Raw genomic sequence first — 21,888 nt, 5'->3', positions numbered from 1 at the left:
AAAACACGTTTAGAGCATTTTCACTCTATTTCCGTGCCCCGTTGTCCAAATTTTGACAATTTTTGAATAGGTTAAGGGTCTACGAGCCTGCCCGAAAATTTCGTGTTTGAAAAGTATGCAACTTTAACAACACCTTTGATTGACAGCTGCCAAAAGGGATTACCGAGGATTTGGTAATGAGGGAATCATAAACTTTATGGAAACGGTCGCTTGACCTGCACATTTCTTAAGAAACCCAGCGGTTGGAACAATAAATTCGTGTTGGACCAAAGATGAGTTAAAATATCAGGATTTGAGTTTCTCTGCGTTTTGAGCTTGTGAAATTTCTGGTTCTAGTAGACAAAAATTTTACGGGCGTAATTTTTTTTCAATTAATGGAAAATGTATGTATAAAATCCCCAAATTTCCAGTTCCCATAGTACGTAATGGAAGAATGTTTTTTTAATTGAAAAATGTAATTTTCGTAAATGTGATCCAAAATTTTTCCTCACTGGTCGCCGGGGAAATTTTAAAATTACTTATTATTTTAATATTTTTATTTGAGAAAAACGCATTTTTTTTTTTTTAACCAAACCTTTTACCTGACACATGAGTTTTTGGACCTTTTAGACTCTGTTGTTTTCTGTGATTTAAAAGTTAACTCTTCATAATAATACATCTCACTAATCAATAAAAATACTTCCCTAATTAATATTTTTTAAGCCAGAACCACTCAGCAAAAGCAAAATTGGCGTTTAATGTTATTATGCAAAAAAACTATTTTTTAAAAAATCTGAATCCACTTGTGTCTTTAATTGTACGAATTTTACACAATGATCCTCGTCTCTAATCTTACCTGCTACCGGTGGATTTTATAGGTTACCAATAAGACAATTAGCTTTCAAATATGTCGAAGCTAACACCACAATTTTCATTTCAAGAAAAGACTGTAAAACCCAAAACCTATAAATAAATACCTTGAAAAAATATTTAAATTCTTTCAATTTTTGGATACTTGTGTTTTTGACTGGGCTCGACTTGTAAATCAATGTACTTTTTTAAATTTCTAGAGTTTTATCGATTAAAGTTCAATGTTGTTTTTTGATGTTTTGCTAGAAATACGGGTTTTTGTTGAAAAAAATGCATAGAAAATAGGAAAATGACTAAGAAAACTAGGCATAATAATCTGAGTTAGAATATATCATATATTTAACTACTTATTGTTTCAACATATAGTGTATTAACTTAAAAAAATGTATGTTTGAATAAAAAATAAGTACCTTCAACTTTTAACTTTTTTAAAAACAAGGGAAAGTCTGAAAAATATACTTGAAAAGGTAAAATCTCTAATTTTGAGTGTTTTTGAAAGGGAAATTCGCTTCGCTCATGGAGATTTTGTCCGAAATTTGTTTGAACGAAACCGTATTCATTTTTGTTCTGAAGTAGCCCAACAAAAAAAACAGGGTAAAAAGACGAATTTTAAGTATTTTTAAATGGTAACTTTTCTTGGCCGAAACCGTATTCACGTTTGATAAAACAAGATATATTTCTTAAAATTTTGACTTTTTTAAAAAGGGTGACTTCGAAAAACCGAGCGAATTCTTTAAAAATTTTAACTTTTTAAAAACTTTTGAAAACCAGAGTAAAAGCATTAAAAACAAAGTGTTCTGAGAGGGCCTACTAGTACAAAATTCAAAACAGGGTAAAATCTTTGAAAACAGGACAAAAGACGAATTTTAAGTATATTTAAATTGTAACTTTTCTTGGCCGAAACCATATTCATATGTGTGCTGAAGTGGCTCCATAGAAAAACTGAGCAAAAAAGGCAAATTTTATCTTCTAATTAAGAAGACTGTTAAAATAGGACTAAACTGCTTAAAAAACAAAGTATTTCGAAAAACCGGGCAATTTCTTTAAAAAATTTAACTTTTTAAAAGCTACTTTGAAAACCAGGCCAAAACCGTATTCATTTTTGTTCTGAAGTAGTCCAACAGAAAAACAGGGTAAAAAGACGAATTTTAAGTGTTTTTGAAAGAGAAATTTGTTTGGACCAAACCGTATTCTTGTTTGAAAAAACGGTGTATTTTCCTTGGAATGTTGACTTTTTAAAAAAAGGGTGACTTCGAAAAACCGGTCAAATTCTTTAAAAACTTTAACTTTTCAAGTTAGTTTGAAAACCAGGCTAAAAGCATTAAAAATGTGTTGTGTTCTGAGGGGGCCTACTAGTACAAAATTCAAAACAGAGTAAAATCTTTGAAAACAAGGTAAAATTCCTAATTTTAAATGTTTTTAAAAGGGAAATTTGTTTGTACGAAACCGTATTCACGTTTGATAAAACAGGATATACTTCTTAAAATTTTGACTTTTTTAAAAAAGAGTTGGAAAAACCGGACAAATTCTTTAAAAAATGTTAATTTTAAAATATACCTTAAAAACGGGAGTCTTTTCACGATTTTTCTGCTTTTCTGTTAACCCTTGAAAATCGGGGTGTTTTTCTTAAAAAGTAGCTGTGTTCTCAAGGGGCCATCTTAGTAGTTTAATTATACGAATTTTAAAAGCAATTAAAAATGTATTTCGGAAAACCTATAAATAAATATCTTGAAAAAATATTTAAATTCTTTCAATCTTTGGATACTTGTGTTTTTGACTGTGCTCGACTTGTAAATCAATGTACCTACTTTTTTAAATTTCTAGAGTTTTGTCGATTAAAGTTGGTCAGTTGCTTTTATCAAACTTGCACGTCAGCAGTTTTTGACAAAATTTGGTGTTTGGGAATAAATTATGTTTTTGATAATTTTTATCAACACCAAGATTTGAGCCAACAATTTTATTAAAAAACGGTGATGAAAAATATTAGGAATAGTTCCGAAAGTAAAAATGTAAGTAGCGGTTTTAAGTCAGAATTATCGGATAAAGTTTTTTAAATAGAAAATGTTCCCAATAATACACATTTTATAATTGCGGAAAAAAGGTCTTCTAATTTCAAACTGGAAAATACGAAATGTAAAATTAATGCGTAAATAACAAAATTTTGTGTGAAAAACAGTGAATTATACCGAGTCCGGCAACAGTAATAATCACCCTCAAAATCGTTTTTAGTTTCAAAAATAAATATTTGCAATTTTGCATTCGCTTTATCAAGCTTAACAATCTAAAGCAAAAATTTGCGATGCGTTAGAAGAGTAATTTTTAGCGATGTTTGAGTTTTTGCGTAAATACTCGCGAATTGTTTTTTTAACATAACTGTGACCAGCTTCATCTTAAATTTAATGTAACTGAGCATAATTTGCTGTTTTAACAAGTTAGTTTTTAAAACTATGACGGACAGTGGCAAACTACATCAATTTTTTACAAGTCACTTCAATTTTGATTAACGTTGATTGTTGCACTTTTTGGATACTAAATAGAAATAGTTAATTATTTACATTGAAAAATAAGAACTTAGGGCCCGATTTTAAATCAGTGGCGTAAAATTGCGTTGTCGCAGTTGAAGATACCTTTGCTCCCTACCATCGCTAAAGAATTATTTACAATGTCAGGATTAATATGAAGGTTTACTGCCTTAATTACTTAAATATTTTTAACACATTTATATTAAAATATATATATATATATATATTGAATGGTTCCAAAAACCCTCACAAATAGATAAAAATTACACTTTTAAGGCGTCGCGACGCCAAAACTATCGGTGATAAAGAACAAGTTTTTGCGTCATCTTCTAGAGCTTCTTCGATTATCCATTAGAGTATGTAAATTTTTAAAATTTTATCTCTAAGACAATTTTGGGGGTGACCACAAATGTTGCCGGACCCTGTATCAGAGATAATAAAATATTATTTCTCAATACACTAGCTACAAGTACCTTCGATATTTGTTGCCGAGAGCGACCAGTTGGGTCTTTACCTGCTTTTACCCGATAGCAGTTTATTACAATTGGGCGGAACGTCAGTGACCCCCTAGTGAGCGGTCGTAAATCATGAGATTTGCATAAGATAATTTGCGTTAGTTGTACTGTTGGTTGCCTATTTTTGATTTGTTTTTTTATTAATAACTTCAAAATTATAGCATAATGACAAAAACAAAAATGTCACCTCCATAGAGGTTTTAATTCTCCACATGTTGGTATTTTTTTTAACTTCGTAGGTTGCTTCATATTCCTTAAAAACGAAAAATGGGAATTTCAGTTTTTAATTAATTAAAGTCAAATTTTTCACTTTTTCAAAATTCGAAGATGTCACCTCCATAGCTCTACCTGAGACGCATACATACAGAGGTCGAGCGATTTTTCAAAGTCCAAAATGCGCTTCAAAAACGAAAAATCGTAAGCCATATACGGGTATATGCGTAGCGTAGACCCTTAAAATACTCACCTTTAGCAACCATCAATGCGTCTGGATTCGTTTCAAAATTGTTCCCACTGAAAGAATTCCCTATAGAAATGAAGATTAGAGTTTGAGGAACACCTTGAGGACACTAAAAGGACACAATTTTACACTTTTCACCCATTTTTGTCGTTTTCAAAAAGTCGGCATTCGCCAGGAATGAAATCGCGTCGGTACCAATGATCAGGTTAACCAATCGGGAGCCAGCGCTGACCGCGGTAAGTTTAAATTTAATCTGATCCTGTGTATAACGGGTTTTTTGCCACAATAAATTGCAAAATTGTGGTGGAATGCAATGTTCTGTTTAAAAATTAAATTTCGTTTAAAACATAATATTCATTTAAATAATGGGAAAGCTTAATTTCCATTGAGTTTTTAGAGGTAAGAAAAATATTGATTCTTTCCTCATAACTGTTTTAAAACACGCATAATCTAATCAGAACTCTGTTAAAAAACAGCAGATTACAAGAAGTTAATTATGTTTAATGACCAATTAAGTCATTCTGTGATAGGAGAACAAAATGTGGAAAATTGATGCAAGAATTCATTGTTCAAGTCATGATTTGCGGTAAGTTTCTGAGAATAGAATGGACGTAGAGTATAAATTATTGGCCCAATTAACTCTTTAAAAATCACACCATTGTGAGCATAAAACTGGTACAACGATATAATTACGCATTTTATTGATAAACGTGAGTCGTAATTGCAATTAATATTATAATAATTATAGCTTAATAGAATCTGAATCAAATGCTGGTCTAATTTAACCAATTGCTTTTATTTGATCCAAATTTTAAAAAATAAAGAAACTATTTTTAATCGCGCCACCTCTTACCGAATGGCTGAACGACCCCAAGCTTCAAAATTTTGCGGTGTGAACGGGGCTGAACTCTGCAATGTCAGCAATGACAGCACCTGTCATCTGTCAATTCCGAAATTTCAGTCGCGTTTTTTTGTGCCATGATATGACATTTACCTGCCGTTTTGAGTAATGAACGAAGTGCTGGGCTTTTGGTCAAATTCATCTCTCGTTGATGTAATCTGCCTTTATTGGAATACAATCAACGTTTACTTAATCGATACGATAATTACATTTCGCGACAGCAAAAACAAAAATCTGTTATCGCTTTTTGACAATTTGCCGGAGTCATTTTATTTCAACGAATTCCAGTTTTCTTTATTTAAAGCATTCAGTGCGATCCTGAGCGTGAATCTCGTGTTGATTTTTATAGCTTGGCGAGTTTACGGGAAACGCATTTGTGATCGTTTTATGAAACCAGGTGAGTCACATTTATACCCTTACGCGCAATTACGTTTAACGATAACAATCGTAGCAACTAACAAAGCCATTGAAGAGCTGAAAGCGAGTGTTTCGAAATTGAAATTACCGAAAGAACACACTCCACGGATATAATGGCCGATAAAATTAAGAAGTTTTTTGCGAAGAAAAAGGCAGATGCCAAGTTCAAACTTGCGGGACCTGGAAGGAAGTTGAACGAATCATCCACGTCCATTGTGGGACCTAGTAAGGGGAGGCAGACGTACACACCACAAAGGGCTGCACCTACTGATGCTACAAGACAAGCAGCGGAGGCTGCATTGGCAAGATTTAATAACCAAAGTAAAAGCACAGCTTTTAACACGTCGCTGGCGGCTATTCAGGCACAAGTGAGGAAGGAACTGGAGGCTGAAAAGAAAAACGCGGCGAATGATACGCAAGAGCTACATTCCACGCCTTTGCCTACAAACGTGGAGACGTCACCTCATTTGGCTGTTAAAGGTGGCATCAAAAGCGACAAAAGGGGGCTCCGATATAAGGTCTAAATTTTTGTTCTTTCAGGTGTATATTTTCGCTGCCCTTTGATCAACGATGAAATCCTAAGTAAAGAAGAGTGGAAAGTGAAGATCAAGGAGTTTCTGTTCGACCAGTTGGAAGAGGAGCGGGGGCTGACCGCTTGCCTTATTATCCAGTCTTGCAATTACAACAGAACTAAAGTAATTGTAAAATATTGCACAATCTGGGACTTCTCTTCACTGTCTCCTCGTTTCTAGGTAAAAGACTGCGTGGACGTCCTCATCCGTTATTTGGACAACATCATCGCCAATCCCGAAGAAACCAAATTCCACAAAATCCGTTGTTCTAATGCCACATTCCGCGATAAAGTGCTCCCAGTCTTAGGGGCGACAGACTTATTACTGGCAGCTGGTTTTCGTCAACAAATGCTGGATAACAATGGAACCGAGGAAGAGTTTTGGGTTTTCAGTGAACAGAACATCGATAGTTCTCAGGATCTAGAGGTACGACCTTTTCTACGTCACAACAAAAAACACAATTTTTCATTGACAGCTCCTCCGAGAAGCCCTAAAATCGGAAGACCGAGTCGAACTAGAATTGGATAGGAACATCCAAGTACTTTCCCCCGCTCAAGCTTCCCAAAGAATGGATCTACCTCAGGAGTTCTACGCGCTTAGCGCCGAAGAACTGAAGAAAGAGCAACAACTAAGGTAAAAATCAATCGGAGAAAAAGTGTTGTGCTCAATTTCACTTCCAGGGCTGAAGCTATGGAAAAACAGATGCAGCTCCGTACCAAAGCCATGCGAGAAAAGGAGGAAATGAGGGAAATACGAAAATACAAATTCTCTCTGATTCGTGTCCGTTTTCCTGATGGGCTTTATCTCCAAGGGACGTTCTCAGTCTATGAAAAGTTCGCAGAAGTCGTAGAGTTCGTCCAAGACAATCTGGAACATGCGGGATTGCCTTTCGTGCTGTTAACACCAACTGGTCATAAAATTGAAGAGTCTGATCATGAGAGTTCTTTAGCGCAGTTGAAGTTGGTTCCCGCGTCAATCTTGAATTTTCAATGGGATCCGTCGATAGCAGAAGAGGTTTCTAGAGCTGGAAATACGAGTTACCTTAAACCAGAAGTTATGTTGTTGATAGAACAACTGTAGTCATATCTTATCTCACGTCCCTTATGTTTGTCACTGCTTCTTTATTATGCATAGTTAAATTTATGCTGTTGATATTTATGGAATATTTATAATTATGTTCTCAAATATGTATATTTTACATTAAATTATTTACCATCGTTTGTGTTCTTTATGATAGTGGAAATGTACGCTTTAGAGGGTACAAAAATTCCCAATATTCAAAAATACGTATATTAATTAATAAGAAAAATCAACAATACAATCAATCATGAATAAAAGTTTTAAAGTGAATGTGGAGATTTAGAGATAAAGTCATTGGGGGACGAAAAAGTTATACTTGTCCCGTTCTGAAATCAATGAATTTCTCTCTAAACTAGCAGTTATGTAACAATTGTGTAAAATAAAACAGAAGTCATTTATAATGAAGTCTAAAATAATCTAATCTGTGAAAATTAGGTAAAAACGTGCTGCAGATTTTTTACTTTGCTCATCACAAATTGCTTCTTTCTTTTCCTTGGAACATGAAATAACAAGTTTTTGCTTAAGTCTCACCAAAAATTTTACATTTGCGGGCAGTAAACTGCATCGAAATGACGCGATTTTTTTAATAATTCGAATTTTCTGCTGTTCAAGTCATTTTTTTGTGCTGTACACCTGTAGAGCCTGTAGAAGCTGGAAATGCTCTTCTGCTTTTTTCTAATCTACTTAGATGAATTGGAAACGGATTATTTACGGAATAACAAAAAGTAAACGCTTCAATTTTTTCCCTGTCTGTTTTATGGCCTTGGAGGACCTGCAGAAAAGTATCAAATGATCGAAATTAGGCCTTGTATCTGTTGCGTGTTGGAGCAAATCGATTTTTTAGTCAATGAAGGGTCAACGAGATTGAATACAGTTTACCAACACATTTCAAATACCAGAGCCTTTCAGTATCAAGTTACAGGAGCGAAGACAATTTTGCTGAAACGGAACGAATCTCCTGAAAAACAGAAAAACATTTTTTGAGCTTTTTTTGTAAACAACTGCAAGCTTTAATTAATATCTAGAAAAAAGTGGCTACAATTAAGTGCTGGAAATCGTTTGTATGGTTTATTTTCGACAGGGTGATACTCTATCAATATACAAAACTTACCCAACTCAAATACGTAATTTGGAAAATCCAGAAACAATTTAAAAGTGAAATGCCAATAGGAACAGTTTGCTCACTGAATTGCAAAAATGTCACTGTACCCCCCGATACACTAACACAAGGAGTTTTTTGAAGAACAACACAATCGTCTGAAAGAACTTATCTATTTTTCACACCACTACTAAACATTATGAACTGACAACTGTTTTACCAGAGAAACAGAGTATAGAAGACCATAGTTTTTTTAGTTGACAAGTCACTGAAAATGTTTCTTACACTACATCACAATTATCAACTTTTTATTATTAAACAATCTTTATAAAGTGTAACTACTTGCACAGAACACTACAACACTGTAGTTAATTTTTCCTTGGTTAATGTCAACTACAGTCCTTTCACATAACAGATAAATCCTAACAGAATTTTAGCACTAGGATAGACATAGATTTATGAGAAAGAACTGCAAACACTTAAACTAAAATTTCACTTTGTCACCGAATAGTTACAACTAGTTTTAGCGTATCCTTCACAAAAATCAATAAGCACTTAAAATGAATACAGTCTTAGCATCAACACAACTCAACAAGTTAACATCGTTGATCACCAATTTCCTGAAATGAATAACATATTAATATTATGTTAAGATAACGTACGCTACCTCATGGATCTGGAGAGTATGAAGTGTATAAATATGAAAAAATAAAATAGTGTGAGATAGAGGAGGTATAGGTTGAATGGACTTGTATGACTATACCAATGAGTTAAGCAGTACCACCACGTACCACGACAATGATCAAATGATCTTCTTTGATTGCTTCCTCGGACAAGTTGGGACATGTGCGTTTCAGGAGTTCTGTGGAAAAGGGACAAGGAGGGAATGAATACAGGACGCCTGTAGCCTCCGTTTCCTTATTTAATAAGGAAATGACCCCAGCTGCTTCTTTCTGCTTCAAATACGAAACCAAGTTCCTTAAAGGTCTCGTTTGAACTGTTGTATCATCGTTGGTAACGGACGCTGTGGACCCAGCGAGCCCCAAAAAGATAGCATGAGAACTGGCTCCCGAAATTCTCCTTTGCACGTCTTCCAACTTTGGTTGGTCCAACCTCAATCTTTGGGTAATCCTCAACTGATGTTTTCCATCTTCGTCCTTCATTAAACCATCCACAATATCCGTGTCTCCGTCAATAAGATGAAACTTCGCTGGGAAAAGCGAGTTTTTAAGGATTAAAGCCCCTTGCCACACTGTGGTGCATTTTCGTGCAACTTCAGGTAAAGTACGACTTGATGCGAGCAATCCAGCTCTTCGCGATCCGTTATCTGAATCAGAATCAGGGGATCTTCTAGGTGATCGCGATCTAGATCTATCAGCCCCGCGTGACCCAGAACGTCTTCGTTCGTATTCTGGACCTCGGGATCTCCCCCAATCGTCTTCCATGCCTTCGGGGTAGCGATAGGGCCCCCTACTTCCGGCCCTGCGTTCAGGGTAAGCCACTCGTCCTCTATAACTACGAGCATAATCGTCGTAGTCGTATTCATAATCGATTCTTCGATAGTCAACAGCGTCTTCGTGGCCCGGATATGGGGGTTTGGGGCGGTAGGTGACTCCAGGAGTGACATCCGCGAAATCTGTTCGGAGGCGGCGCTCGGGACCTCCAAGAGGAGCTCCTCTCATTTCTTTGACAGCAGCTTGAGCCGCATCAATGCTGTCGTAAAGGATGTACGCTTGGTTGTCTCCTTTGACGTAATCAATCTTTTTGATTGCACCAAATCTATCAAATTCTCGTTCCAATTGAGGGACGGAGGTCCAAGGGCCTAGACCGCCGACCCAGATACGTGTCGTGGGAGTGGCTTTCCCATAGCCGATCTTGCATTGGAATTTCCCGATATATTGACCTGAGAGCTCGACTTTGGCGCGATGAGCCATGTCAAGAGTGTGGAAACGGACAAAAGCGAAAGCGTTTCCAGTCCCTGGCGGAGGTCTTTTTATGTCAATGTCTTCGACAACGCCGTAGCGGCCGAAAATGCGGCGGAGTTCCTCCTCTGTTATGTTAATTTCTAAGTTACCGGCAAATAGTGTTCGCGTGGCTAAAGGATCGTCCTCTGGTTGTATGTGGTGCAAATAATTGGGAAACTTGTCTTTCTTGTTTTCTGTTTTTTCAAAAGGAGGTCTCGGTACAGAGTGTCTTGGAGGGCCATAACCGTGTGTTGGGGGAATATGTGGAGGACCATGGTGGATCGGTGGGCGCGCTAGATACTCATGATGCGGCGTAGGCAAAGCTTCGCGTCGATATTCACGGTGGACCGGAACCCCAGGAGGAGGTCCATACGCCCGATCATACCTATCCACCGCCCTTAGCCTCTCAGGCGATCTAGCATAGTAGTGTCTATCATATTCCGGGGTAATAGACCTGGGGCGACTCCTATACAATTCACTCGATCGGGGCACTTCATACACCGCCTCAACGAGCGCCACCTTGTCATAAATGATAATACGAGGTTTCCCATGCTTCGCATCGCGGGCATCTTCTGGATTCCGAAAACAAACGTACGCCACACGTTCGTCCAAGTCGTGCGACAGCCTTATGCTCAGATCTCCATACTTCTTGTACTCTCTATACAGAGTGTCTTTGATGACTTCGTCGCTGGCTTTGGGATGCAGAGCACTAACACATAGAACTTTGTATGGGTAGGTCCTTTCTGGGGGCCTCAGATACTCGTCTCGATGCGGGGACACGTAGCGCGGCCTGGGGCTCGGACTGCGGGCCCGACTTCCACGACGTCTCACTCTTTCCGGGGTTATGCGCTCGTCGGAACTATCGTCATAACGCCCCATGCTAGAGCGAGACCTCTTGCTTCGTGGGGGAGTGTCTCTGTCACTACTTCTTTTCATATTTTGTATTCTTACTGTAATTTTGTCTCTTCCGGAGCCAAGCATACGCACCACACGCACCAATTAACGGACAACACAATGGATGACACGGCACTCCTTCGCCTAAAAACACAAGATAGACACTTAATAACAAACCATCACACGACAAACTATACATATTCAGAGAGGAAAGCAAACAAACATACTTTTAAAAACCACACAGCACCGCAAAATATCACCATTTACTCGCTATTACCATAAAATCACACGAATTTCCTTCTTCGAGTCACAAAATGGAAGCAAAGAACAAGGAGCGGCGCAAGATGGCGACTGAAAAGTGACGGACGACGGACAAGTAAACAACGCATGCGCGGAAATATTTGACTTTTTAATGAAGTTTAATCTAAAACAGATATTTTTTAATATACAAAATGCACACATTCCTTGCTGGTACCGTTGCCGAAATAAAATAAAAACAATTTAAATTTTAAACTCTTTATTTTAAATTGCACAAGAAGAGTGGAATATGAAATACCAACTGGCATTAAAATTACTAAAACTTGGTTCTTACATGAGACTAGATAACCCACTGTCCAGTAAATTTTTGAAAATCGTTTATTTTATAAAAATTTATAAAAGCATCAAATTTATTAAACTCACCAGGATCGTTTAAAAATTTACCTCCACAAAAGTAACATGTAAAACAGGCAACTAACAATTCATTGTTTATTATACCAGTTACAGTCGAATTTTGATTCGTCGCCTCACATTAGTCCATTTACAAGTTGGAATTTCTTTGACAGCTATGGTTTCGCACATTTGTTTAAATTTTGCACAAAAATAATACTTCTAAAAACAATATGGCGGTCTTAATCAACCGACGAATAAACGCGAAGGACAGTTTTTACCGAGGTATCGTAATGACTTAATTCTTTTATTTAATCAGTTGAGCGCCGCGACAGGAGGAAGACAGATATGTTGGTGCATGTGATGTGAAATAGTGCTGTTTTGGATTGGACTTGAAAGGTAGGTGCTAAATGAGTTTATTTAGAAACAATGCAGTGCAGAATCATTTCGCAAGACTTTCCATTCATGAATTTTAAAATCTTACTTTTGCTTAAAGTAAAACGTGCTTAAGTGTAATTCAATGCGCAGCTTAGTTGATGTAGCTTCACGCATTAGCTTTTCTAGTGGATAAATACAATAATTTACGTGAAATATCGGTTTTAGTTGCTTTTAAGTTTCTTGGCTTTGGGATTTAGGAATATATAATGATGGGCAGTGTTCTTTTGCAAACGTATTAAGATAGTCAGTTAGAGGCATTTCAATTTAGACACATTTTGCATTAGTTTCTTCGGACTTTTCGTTTATTAGTTTAAACAATTTTGCTTTTGTTTAAAGTTAAATGTGTTTAAATTTTATTCAGTGCGCGGCTTATTTGAGATTTTTGATTTTGTTTTGATTTGATTTTTAACTAACACGAGATGGTTTGGTGGGTCCTCATAAATTTAAGACACAAAACCGGGTCAACTATTAAGAAATATTTCCAGAGAGGCAAAACTAAATTTTATTTATGAATTTGTAAATCTCTTTGGTGAGTTTACATTTCTTTCCTTCAAACTCACAAGTGTTGCTCTCTTTAGTAACCTATTTCAGTTATTTTTAAATTATATTATGAATATACTGTGTCTAAGAACCCAAATTAACAGATTTTGTTTTATTTATGTCACGTTAAAATTACATTTAAACCCCGAAACAGAAAACAAGTATGTTTTTTTTAGTTGAAAAAAGAATTACTAAGAAAACATGTTTTAACTAAAAATTCATACAAGTTTCAAAAATAATTCAAAACTTTTCATAAGTAATATAACGAATGGGCTCGAAATTGTCGGAAATTTTTCCGACAGACGAGTAGTTTTTTCGACGATCAATTGTACGAGTGAGCGAAGCGAACGAGTGCCAATTGTCTGGAGAAACAAACTACGGGTACTGGAGGAAAAATTTCTCACAATTTTGAGCTCCCGAGTTATATTCGTCATGAGAATTTAACCAACTGACAAGCAACTGACGGTTGCTGTGATTGGTTTATTAAAAAATAAATGTCTCTTATTGGTCGAATCTATGGTGAGTTGAATTCTCAACTAAATCAAGTAATCTAAAAAAAAATAAGCAAGATTGTCTCAAAACACGAAATACAAAACTCATTTTATCCACAACTTGTCTAAATAACTTTTCTAAAATAATAGATTATTTAAAGAATTACATGTAGCGGTGAAGTTAGACTTTATTTCTTTATTGATATTAAGAAATGTAATTAATACATGTCTTTATACTTAAGAAGATAAATGCAAGTCTTTTGAAACAGTATAAGCAACCACATGCATCATGTATTGCTTGTTCTTTTCAAAGTTCTCGATGGCTTTCTTCCTAGAATCTTCCCACGCGTATAAGTTCCTATACAAAGGCCTAACGTACTTCATTCTCCCATTTTCATTAAGCCATTTGATGGCAGGATCAATACTGTTGGTCCAATGCGACTCAAGCCCCATTCTTAACCATCTGAACATAATTTCAGCATTCTTACTGTTACTGAAATTGAAGAGTTGATCAAGTAGTTCTAGTTTCTTCACACTTAGAGGCCCTCCATCCAGAATTTTTTGCAAGAAATATATAATTTCATCAGCTGTCAAGTTTTGGATATGATGGGCTTCAAGAGGACTCTTCCCTTTCTCATTCCAAGCCAAAAGTTGTTTCAGAAGTTGGTTACAGTTGTCTGCAAGAGACACATTGTAGTCGGGAATAACTGGGGGCATTCCCGGTTTGTACAGCCATGTGTTCCAGTCAATGGATTTTATAGCGGAGTTACTGGCAAAATGTTTTTCGAAAAATAATTTGAAGTCATCGCTGTCGATGGACTTGTACTTAAAAGTATCAAAATAGTGGCGCAGGAAGGGCTCAAACTGGGCTGGAAATAATCACAAGGTGTACCGAATTTGATTGAAATGTATTGTTTACCAGGTCCTCCGACGAGTGCTTCCAAATACCGCAAAAACGTTTGCCCTTTTTCGTATGGAATTACAGAAAAAGCGTCGTCGGGATGGACTCTTTTCAAATCCATCACCAATTGGGTCAGAGAACTGTCATCCCCAAATAGGTCTACCTAGTTACAGAAAATATGATCTCTGCAGTTTTTTTTTGCATTTCTTACGGCCTCTTTCAGTTCCGAGATACTTGTAAAGGATTCAAAGTCCTGATGAAGCGGCGAAGACAACCTCCCTTTAATTTTTCTTTCAACAAAAATGGTGAATCCTTCATTGAGCCAAAAGTGCTCAAAGTTGCGATTTGTGATTAAATTTCCGGTCCAGCTGTGCGCAATTTCATGGGCCACAACATTAGCTAAAGATCTATCACCTGCTAGTAAAGAGGGCGTTACAAAAGTGAGACATGGGTTCTCCATGCCTCCATATGCAAAACTTGGAGGTAGAACAAGCAAGTCATAAATCCCCCAAACGTAAGGGCCGCAAATCTCCTCAGCAGTCTTCAATTGGTTCTCTGTGTTTGCAAATTCGTACGCAGCAGCTTCGATTATTTCTTTTTCACCCCAAACGTGAGATCTTGGGCCTATTTTTCGGGATTCTAGGGCTCCTACAACTATCGCGATGAGGTATGCGGGAATGGGCACAGCTTGGACGAATGTAGAACGTTTCTGTTCGCCTACAGTTTCAACTCCATCGGGAATTGCGGACATTAGAACTGTGAGTTCGGCGGGGGCTGTAATCTACGGATGAAAGAATAATTAATGTTTTTAAATGAAGAGATGATTATTACCGTTGCTGTGTACTTTGTTTTCACTGCAGGAGTGTCCTGGCAAGGAATTACCGATCTGGCGTGAATGGCCTAAATTTGGGGAAATTATTTTAAATTTTTTAAGTTTTATTAAACAAACCTGGAACACGCTGAAGAGGTAAGGGTGCTGCTTTCCTGCAGTTTGTTCTGGCGTTAACCATTGCAAACCACTAGCACTGGGATCGTTTTCATAGAAAATCGAAATCTTAAAACTAAAAAACCCAATTTATTAGTAGGTATTAAATAAAATCCAATTTAATAGAGTTTAAAAGATAAGGTTTTAGTTTAAATAAACCGAGTCTTTTAAACTATATGTAGAACATCGTGTTATATCTTCAAACATTTTGCTAACACTAATCAAAAATTGTTTTACTAATTTTTATCAGAAGATTCCTATTTGAAGCAAAATGGTTGTAAGGGGTGAAATAGTAAAACACCTTCTTTGTGCCCAAAGTCTTCCATGCTAAAATCTAAATGCCAAAGAAACCATAAAACGTAAAGCCAAGTCAATTTCAATTACTGTACTTATATAAAAAGTGTAAAAAATCAAATATTGACGAGGTACTTTATCAGAAACAATGGATGGAATGCACTTTAGAAATAGTATAAAATGTTAGTGTTAGAAAAAGCCTATTAAATTCGGGTTTTTATAGTTACCCATTAACGTCGCGTTTAGGCAATTCGATGCTCAATTTTGACCCGAACTCTTCAAAGTTGTCACACAAAGTGTAATTAAGCGTTTGATTGGTATCATCGACGATTTTAAATATCGTCAACTTTTTAGTATCTAAAATCTGCACCAAAAGTGTAACATTTAGATATATCTAAGATAAGAATATTTATTATAAATACCAGTTCTTTTGAATTTTTGTTGATTCTGTTTACATCGAGGTCCACATGTCCATTTAAAATCTTCTTCTTAAAATCAATAGTCAAATCAATCGCCAAATTCGTCACGGCGACGTCCTCTGCAATTCAAGATATAAATTCGCGCTCTACTTACTCATCGATTCGAGTAGGTCAGAGTTTGCAAGTTACGAAAAAATAAGTGCTTTTATTTTTAACATAAGTTTTGAGTAAAAATTCCTCAACTGGGCCAACTAAAATTGGTTTTTAGCATTTTGAAGCGGTTTTTTATTATTATGTTTACTTTTTTTATTTTTTCGAAATAAAGATTCAGTAAGTCAAAAAACTGTGCCTAAATATTATTTTGAAATTGTCATTTTTTACAAGGTTATAGTTATTGCAGGGAGAAAAAAAATAACATTTAGTTACGCTTTTAATTTTTTAGATACACATACTACAAATTTTAGTTTTTAAAATCTCTTCCTTAAATAAAAAAAGTTTTATTGTTTTTTTTTTTTTATTTAATAACACATTTTATACGTGGGTCTATTGTGAATAGGTCAGTAAAAGGCTTATTCTTATATCTTTTGTAATTTGCAATCAAAATGCATTTTTCTGAGTCGCTGCATAACTTTATCAAAAGTGATAATTTAAAAATATTATTTGAACACAGTTTTTCAGACTATTCAATTTTTATCTCAAAGAAAAAACCGCTCTCTAAATTCGAAAATCAATTTTGGGTAGCCCAGTTTTTACTCTATTGTGGTCGTGTGCACACTTAATTAATAATTTTTCAAAGTGTAATTGTATTATTCTCATATTACCTGGTCTTGCATATGAACTTGGATCTCTTGGACTCAAACTTTGATGTGTCTTCTGTTCATCGCCGGAAATGTTAACAACTAGACTTCCTATTACGTGAAGGACAGCAATGAAGACCTTATAAAAATAAAAATATATTGAGACTATAATGCGATGCGGTGGTTTAACTGACACGTAATTAGATGACCGACAAGACAATGCAACTATGAAAACTGAGTGACCCAACAAAATAAACTATTTTTATATATGTACCTGTAAAGATAACATTTTATCTTTTTTGATCTTCTTATTTTGCTCAGCGCACGAGGAGAGGACAACTAATAGTATTATTAGAATTTGGGCAAAATATATGCGATAATCGCTAAAATCGCCCTCACTCTTTCCCATTTGTTTTATTGCTAATTGCCTAATCATAAATGTCATTTATTAGCCATAAAGGTCCAAATTTTAGTGTTCAATTATATGTTTAATCGCAAATTGTGCTTTTATTTGAAATATTTCTGTACTTGAGAGTGAAAATCAACTAATTCCAAAATTCACATTTCTAGAAAACTGCAAAGTTATACATTTTTCTACATATTTGGCAGCTACTGTTAAATGCAGAAAATCATAGACACATTTATTAAAAAATTTATAATATAAATTACAAAATGAGAGCTTTAATTACAAACAAAAAATTAAAAAGTGGACAACAGAAACATAATAATCAATAATGGCGTATAAATTAAGTTAGTCGGTTTTCCTTCTATAAACGATTGTGATTTAGTTTGGAAGTTCTAATAGCTAACTCCATTTTTTTAACAATATTTTTTTATGTAACGTAATAAATATAATGTGAATGTCAAATATTTTACAATATAATTTGCTGATAGAAATGCTTTGATAAAATGCTTGAAATTGTGAAGTCAGTACTCAATTTTTTATTAACAAAAAAACTTTAAAAATCTTTAGTTTCAAGGTTTTTAGTTAATATAATCTTGATACTCTTTTGGAATATATTTTAAAAGCGACATCAAATTTTTATGCTTTGCGAGGCTATTGATTTTTTTGTAGCCTAACCTGGGGCAAAGTTTTCGGAATTTTCATTAGTTCCATTGGAAATTTTTTCATTTCGACGGAATCAAAATCTTTCTCAAAGGTTTTGTCTCAAAAATCAATTTTGTAAGATGCTTATTTCCATCGCCCACTGAACTTTCATGTCCTTTTTCATAGTTAAAAGTAAATTATACACTAAAAGTTATAAATTAACATTAAAAAAATGTCTTCTCGTGTTGCGATACATATTTTGAACAAAATTAATTAAATTGAGTGAAAAATACGCCCGGTCTGGACCAAGTTAAAATAAAGACTGAATATTAAATTAAAATAAAATGGGAGAAGTTACCTTTATTTTAATTTCCGAAAAATTTTGGGCTGCACTTGCTACTCAATTTAAGAATTTCACAAAAATATTGATTCCTTCTAATTCCGCGGAAGGGTTGGATTACCCGAAGAGTCGGTCTAGCGGAAGGTAGATTTGCGAAGTTCTACTGTAAACCTATTTTAACTTGTTGCGTATGGGCATCGTCGACTCCATTTTATACGTATAGGCAACCAAACGTACACTTTTAATTCCACTAGAATCGACAAAGACAAAGGTTTCCAGCACCAAAATCACTAAAATTTAGTTTCTTTTTCAAAATCTAACCTAACTTATTCTTGTCACAATTAAAATTAATTCTAAGCCTTAAATCGTAATGTCGGTCTTAAAAAGGGTTCAGGTATGATACCTCACTATTAAAACTTAAGAAATCTCACTTTTTTGTTGCAGCAATGGACCACATTTGCTCGAATTTGGCACGTCTACGATGCCTCCTGGCAGAACCCTTTTCAGTCCGCTGAAGTCCTAAAAAAGTATCTAATGGGGCTCCACAAACCTATTTATCATCCCATGAGTAATCTTTTGTACTATTCTAATTGTGTTTGTTACAAATGTCTGTTGTAGATGATTGTGGTGACCATGTAATAGTTATCAACACTGCTGATATTGCTTTACCTGGAGATGAGTGGAAAAAACGTGTATATTTTCATCACACAGGTTATCCTGGGGGCGCAACGTGGACTTTGGCGTGGGAATTGCATAATAAGGACCCAACTATGGTAAATTTCTGATGGTCCTGTAGATATAAAAACTAATATCTGCTGTAGGTTTTGAAGAAAGCTGTTTATAACAGTATGGATGGAAATTTGCAAAGGCGGTATACTATGGAGAGGCTGCACCTTTACCCAGACGGAAATGTGCCCCCAGAGTTGATGAAGAACGTTTCTAATCAAATAAGACAACTTAGACCTGTTCCAAAACGCCTAGACCATTATAGTGAGGAGGAGAGGAGAAAGTTCCCTAAAATAATTGATTATCCAAAGGATTACATATTGCGGTGAAGTTAGACTTTATTTATAGTAAAAAAATGTAATTAATACATGTCTTTATACTTAAGAAGTTAAATGCAAGTCTTTTGAAACAGTATAAGCAACCACATGCATCATGTACTGCTTGTTATTTTCAAAATTCTCGATGGCTTTCTTCTTGGAATCTTCCCACGCGTATAAGTCCCGATACAAGGGCCTAACGAACTTCATTCTTCCAACTTCATTAAGCCACTTGATGGCAGGTTCAATACTGTTGGTCCAATGTGACCTAAGCCCAATTCGCAACCATCGGAATTTAATTTCAGAATTCTTCGCGTTACTGAAATTGAAGAGTTGATCAAGTTGTTCTAGTTTCTTCACACTTAGGGGCTCTCCGTCCAGAATTTTCTGTAAGAAATATATAATTTCATCAGCTGTTAAGTTTTGGATGTGATGAGCTTCAAGAGGACTCTTCACTTTTTCATTCCAAGTCAAAACTTGTTTCAGAAGTTGGTTACAGTTGTCTGCAAGAGACACGTTGTAGTCGGGAATAACTGGGGGCATCCCCGGTTTGTACAGCCAAGTGTCCCAGTCAATGGATTTTATAGCGGAATTATTGGCGAAATGTTTTTCGAAAAATGATTTGAAGTCGTCGGTGTCGATGGACTTGTATTTGAAGGTATCGAAATATTGGCGCAGGAAGGGCTCAAATTGGGCTGGAAATAGTCATGTGGTGTCACCGAATTAGATCCAATTGGATTGTTTACCAGGTCCTCCTCCGACTGTTTCCAAATACCGTAAAAACGTTTGCCCTTTTTCGTATGGAATTACGGAAAAAGCGTCGTCAGGATGGACTCCTTTCAAATCCACTACCAATTTCGTCAAGGGGCTGTCGTCTCCAAACAGTTTCACCTAGTGAGAGAAAATATGATCTTTGTACATTTTTTTGCATTTCTTACGGTCTCTTTCAGTTCCGAGAGCCTTCCAAAGGCGTCAAAGTCCTGATGAAGCGCCGATGACAACCTCCCTTTAATTTTCCTTTCAACAAAAACAGTGAAGCCTTCATTGAGCCAAAAGTGCTCAAAATTACGATTTGTGATTAAATTCCCGGTCCAGCTGTGCGCAATTTCATGGGCCACAACATTAGCTAAAGATCTATCACCTGCTAGTAAAGTGGGCGTAACGAAAGTGAGACATGGGTTCTCCATGCCTCCAAATGCAAAACTTGGAGGTAGAACAAGCAGGTCATAGATCCCCCAAACGTAAGGGCCACAGATCTCCTCAGCTGTCTTCAGTTGGTGCTCTGTGTCTGCAAACTCGTACGCACAAGCTTCGATTATTTCTTTTTCAGCCCAAACGTGAGATCTTGGGCCTATTTTTCGGGATTCTATGGCTCCTACAGCTATCGCGATGAGGTATGCTGGAATGGGCACGGCTTGGACGAATTTAGAACGTTTGTACTCGCCTATAGTTTCAACTCCATCGGGAATTGCGGACATTAGAACTGTGAGTTCGGCGGGGGCTGTAATCTACGGATGAAAACTTAATTGATGTTTTCCAATGAAGAGATAATTACCGTTGCTGTGTACTTTGTTTTTACTGCAGGAGTGTCTTGGCACGGAATTACCGATCTGGCGTGAATGGCCTAAATTTTGGAAAATTATTTATTTTTTTAGGTTTAAATAAACAAACCTGGAATTGGCTGAAGAGATAAGGATGCTGCTTTCCTGCAGTTTGTTCTGGCGTCAGCCATTGCAACCCACTAGCACTGGGGCTGTTTTCATAGAAAATCAAAATCGTAAAGCTGAAATTATTATTTTATTTAAAGCTTATTAAATTCTGGTTTTTGTAGTTACCAATCAATGTCGCGTTTGGGCAATTCAATGCTCAATTTTGACCCGAACTCTTCAAAGTTGTCACACAAAGTGTAATTAAGCGTTTGATTGGCATCATCGACGACTTTAAATATCGTCAAATGTTTAGTATCTAAAATCTGCACCAAAAGATTAACATTCAGGTACAATTGTTATTATAGGCACCAGCTCTGTTGAATTTTTGTTGATTCTGTTTACATCGAGTTTCACATGTCCATTTAGAACCTTCTTCTTAAAATCAACAGTCAAATCAATTGCCACATTCGTTACAGCGACGTCCTCTGAAATTTACAGATTTAAATTTCGCGCTGTACACATCGATTCGAGTAGGTCCAAGTGTCAAGGTCATGGAAAAACTAGGTGCTTTAATTTAACGTAAGTTATTGCGGTCATGTGTACACTTGACTACTCATTTTTGAAGAGTAATTATATTAGATTACCTGGTCTTGAATATGAGCTTGGATCTCTTGGACTCAAACCTTGATGTGCCATGTTTTTATCGCCGGAAATATTAAAAGCTAGAGCTCCTATTAAGTGAAGGGCAGCAATGAAGGTCTGATGAAAAAGAAAACAAAGAGAAAACGTAAATATTGAGTGGATGCGATGCGGTGGTTTGACAGTGACACGTAAGCAGGTGACCGACAGGACAATGCAACTACGATCACTGAGTGACACCACAAAATAAACTACTTTTACCTTTAAAGATAACATTTTATCAGATTATCTTTTTAGATCGTATTTTGCTCTGCGCACGAGGAGAGGTCAACTAATATTATATTATAGTATATTGCATCATTACCGATATTTTTTGGTATCGC

General features: G+C 35.9%; 5 protein-coding genes across 6 annotated transcripts; 2 read left to right on the top strand and 3 right to left on the bottom strand.

Moving 5' to 3' along the window:
* Positions 1-5,551: 5,551 nt before the first annotated feature.
* Gint3 (GDI interacting protein 3) lies at positions 5,552-7,453 on the top strand. Its single transcript, XM_088033196.1, has 6 exons — positions 5,552-5,644; positions 5,699-6,144; positions 6,205-6,359; positions 6,417-6,662; positions 6,712-6,869; positions 6,917-7,453. Exons 2-6 carry the CDS (start codon positions 5,778-5,780, stop codon positions 7,314-7,316), a joined length of 1,326 nt encoding a protein of 441 aa, XP_087889322.1. The 5' UTR covers positions 5,552-5,644; positions 5,699-5,777; the 3' UTR covers positions 7,317-7,453.
* Positions 7,454-8,572: 1,119 nt separating this feature from the next.
* On the bottom strand, positions 8,573-11,645 carry nito (RNA-binding protein spenito). Of its 2 annotated transcripts, none has more exons than XM_088033176.1 (3): positions 11,501-11,645; positions 9,207-11,417; positions 8,573-9,035 (listed from the first exon to the last, which is right to left on the bottom strand). In XM_088033176.1, the coding sequence occupies exons 2-3, from the start codon at positions 11,358-11,360 to the stop codon at positions 9,012-9,014; spliced, it is 2,178 nt and encodes a 725-aa protein (XP_087889302.1). In that variant the 5' UTR covers positions 11,361-11,417; positions 11,501-11,645; the 3' UTR covers positions 8,573-9,011. The 2 variants fall into 2 exon arrangements, with proteins under 2 accessions (XP_087889302.1, XP_087889310.1); XM_088033184.1 differs by having other exon boundaries at positions 11,551-11,645.
* Positions 11,646-13,560: 1,915 nt separating this feature from the next.
* Positions 13,561-17,231, bottom strand: LOC148181543 (leukotriene A-4 hydrolase-like). The gene is made up of 10 exons (XM_088049965.1): positions 17,061-17,231; positions 16,996-17,011; positions 16,811-16,951; positions 15,993-16,108; positions 15,798-15,934; positions 15,241-15,352; positions 15,123-15,191; positions 14,503-15,072; positions 14,310-14,454; positions 13,561-14,259 (listed from the first exon to the last, which is right to left on the bottom strand). Exons 1-10 carry the CDS (start codon positions 17,229-17,231, stop codon positions 13,628-13,630), a joined length of 2,109 nt encoding a protein of 702 aa, XP_087906091.1. The 3' UTR covers positions 13,561-13,627.
* Positions 17,232-18,195: 964 nt separating this feature from the next.
* On the top strand, positions 18,196-19,333 carry mRpL13 (mitochondrial ribosomal protein L13). The gene is made up of 4 exons (XM_088029465.1): positions 18,196-18,568; positions 18,619-18,742; positions 18,793-18,947; positions 18,996-19,333. Exons 1-4 carry the CDS (start codon positions 18,545-18,547, stop codon positions 19,227-19,229), a joined length of 537 nt encoding a protein of 178 aa, XP_087885591.1. The 5' UTR covers positions 18,196-18,544; the 3' UTR covers positions 19,230-19,333.
* On the bottom strand, positions 19,221-21,871 carry LOC148181541 (leukotriene A-4 hydrolase-like). Its single transcript, XM_088029438.1, has 9 exons — positions 21,767-21,871; positions 21,511-21,625; positions 21,236-21,351; positions 21,053-21,189; positions 20,889-21,000; positions 20,773-20,841; positions 20,156-20,725; positions 19,964-20,108; positions 19,221-19,912 (listed from the first exon to the last, which is right to left on the bottom strand). Exons 1-9 carry the CDS (start codon positions 21,779-21,781, stop codon positions 19,281-19,283), a joined length of 1,911 nt encoding a protein of 636 aa, XP_087885564.1. The 5' UTR covers positions 21,782-21,871; the 3' UTR covers positions 19,221-19,280.
* Positions 21,872-21,888: the final 17 nt, after the last annotated feature.

The sequence above is a fragment of the Gnatocerus cornutus genome, chromosome 1, assembly GCF_029298725.1.
Source record: "Gnatocerus cornutus isolate USDA-ARS CGAHR chromosome 1, icGnaCorn1.1, whole genome shotgun sequence".
NCBI classification, from domain to species: domain Eukaryota; kingdom Metazoa; phylum Arthropoda; class Insecta; order Coleoptera; family Tenebrionidae; genus Gnatocerus; species Gnatocerus cornutus.
The sequence above is the reverse complement of the archived record's forward strand: the minus strand, read 5'-3'. Positions and strand labels throughout refer to the sequence as shown.

Excerpts from the sequence above, each read along its gene's own strand:
- Gint3 (XM_088033196.1), top strand. The coding sequence starts at position 5,778 with ATGGCCGATAAAATTAAGAAGTTTTTTGCGAAGAAAAAGGCAGATGCC. Across the intron at positions 6,145-6,204 it reads ACCTCATTTGGCTGTTAAAG|GTGTATATTTTCGCTGCCCT; the intron begins GTGGCATCAAAA and ends TTGTTCTTTCAG. Across the intron at positions 6,360-6,416 it reads GCAATTACAACAGAACTAAA|GTAAAAGACTGCGTGGACGT; the intron begins GTAATTGTAAAA and ends CCTCGTTTCTAG.
- mRpL13 (XM_088029465.1), top strand. The coding sequence starts at position 18,545 with ATGTCGGTCTTAAAAAGGGTTCAG. Across the intron at positions 18,569-18,618 it reads CGGTCTTAAAAAGGGTTCAG|CAATGGACCACATTTGCTCG; the intron begins GTATGATACCTC and ends TTTTTGTTGCAG. Across the intron at positions 18,948-18,995 it reads ATAATAAGGACCCAACTATG|GTTTTGAAGAAAGCTGTTTA; the intron begins GTAAATTTCTGA and ends TATCTGCTGTAG.
- LOC148181541 (XM_088029438.1), bottom strand. Across the intron at positions 21,352-21,510 it reads AAGCTCATATTCAAGACCAG|AGGACGTCGCTGTAACGAAT; the intron begins GTAATCTAATAT and ends TGTAAATTTCAG. Across the intron at positions 21,190-21,235 it reads ACAAAAATTCAACAGAGCTG|ATTTTAGATACTAAACATTT; the intron begins GTGCCTATAATA and ends CTTTTGGTGCAG.
- LOC148181543 (XM_088049965.1), bottom strand. The coding sequence starts at position 17,231 with ATGACATTTATGATTAGGCAATTAGCAATAAAACAAATGGGAAAGAGT. Across the intron at positions 15,935-15,992 it reads ACAAAAATTCAAAAGAACTG|ATTTTAGATACTAAAAAGTT; the intron begins GTATTTATAATA and ends CTTTTGGTGCAG. Across the intron at positions 14,260-14,309 it reads AGCACTCGTCGGAGGACCTG|CCCAGTTTGAGCCCTTCCTG; the intron begins GTAAACAATACA and ends GATTATTTCCAG.
- nito (XM_088033176.1), bottom strand. The coding sequence starts at position 11,360 with ATGCTTGGCTCCGGAAGAGACAAAATTACAGTAAGAATACAAAATATG. Across the intron at positions 9,036-9,206 it reads ATCATTTGATCATTGTCGTG|GAAATTGGTGATCAACGATG; the intron begins GTACGTGGTGGT and ends TATTCATTTCAG.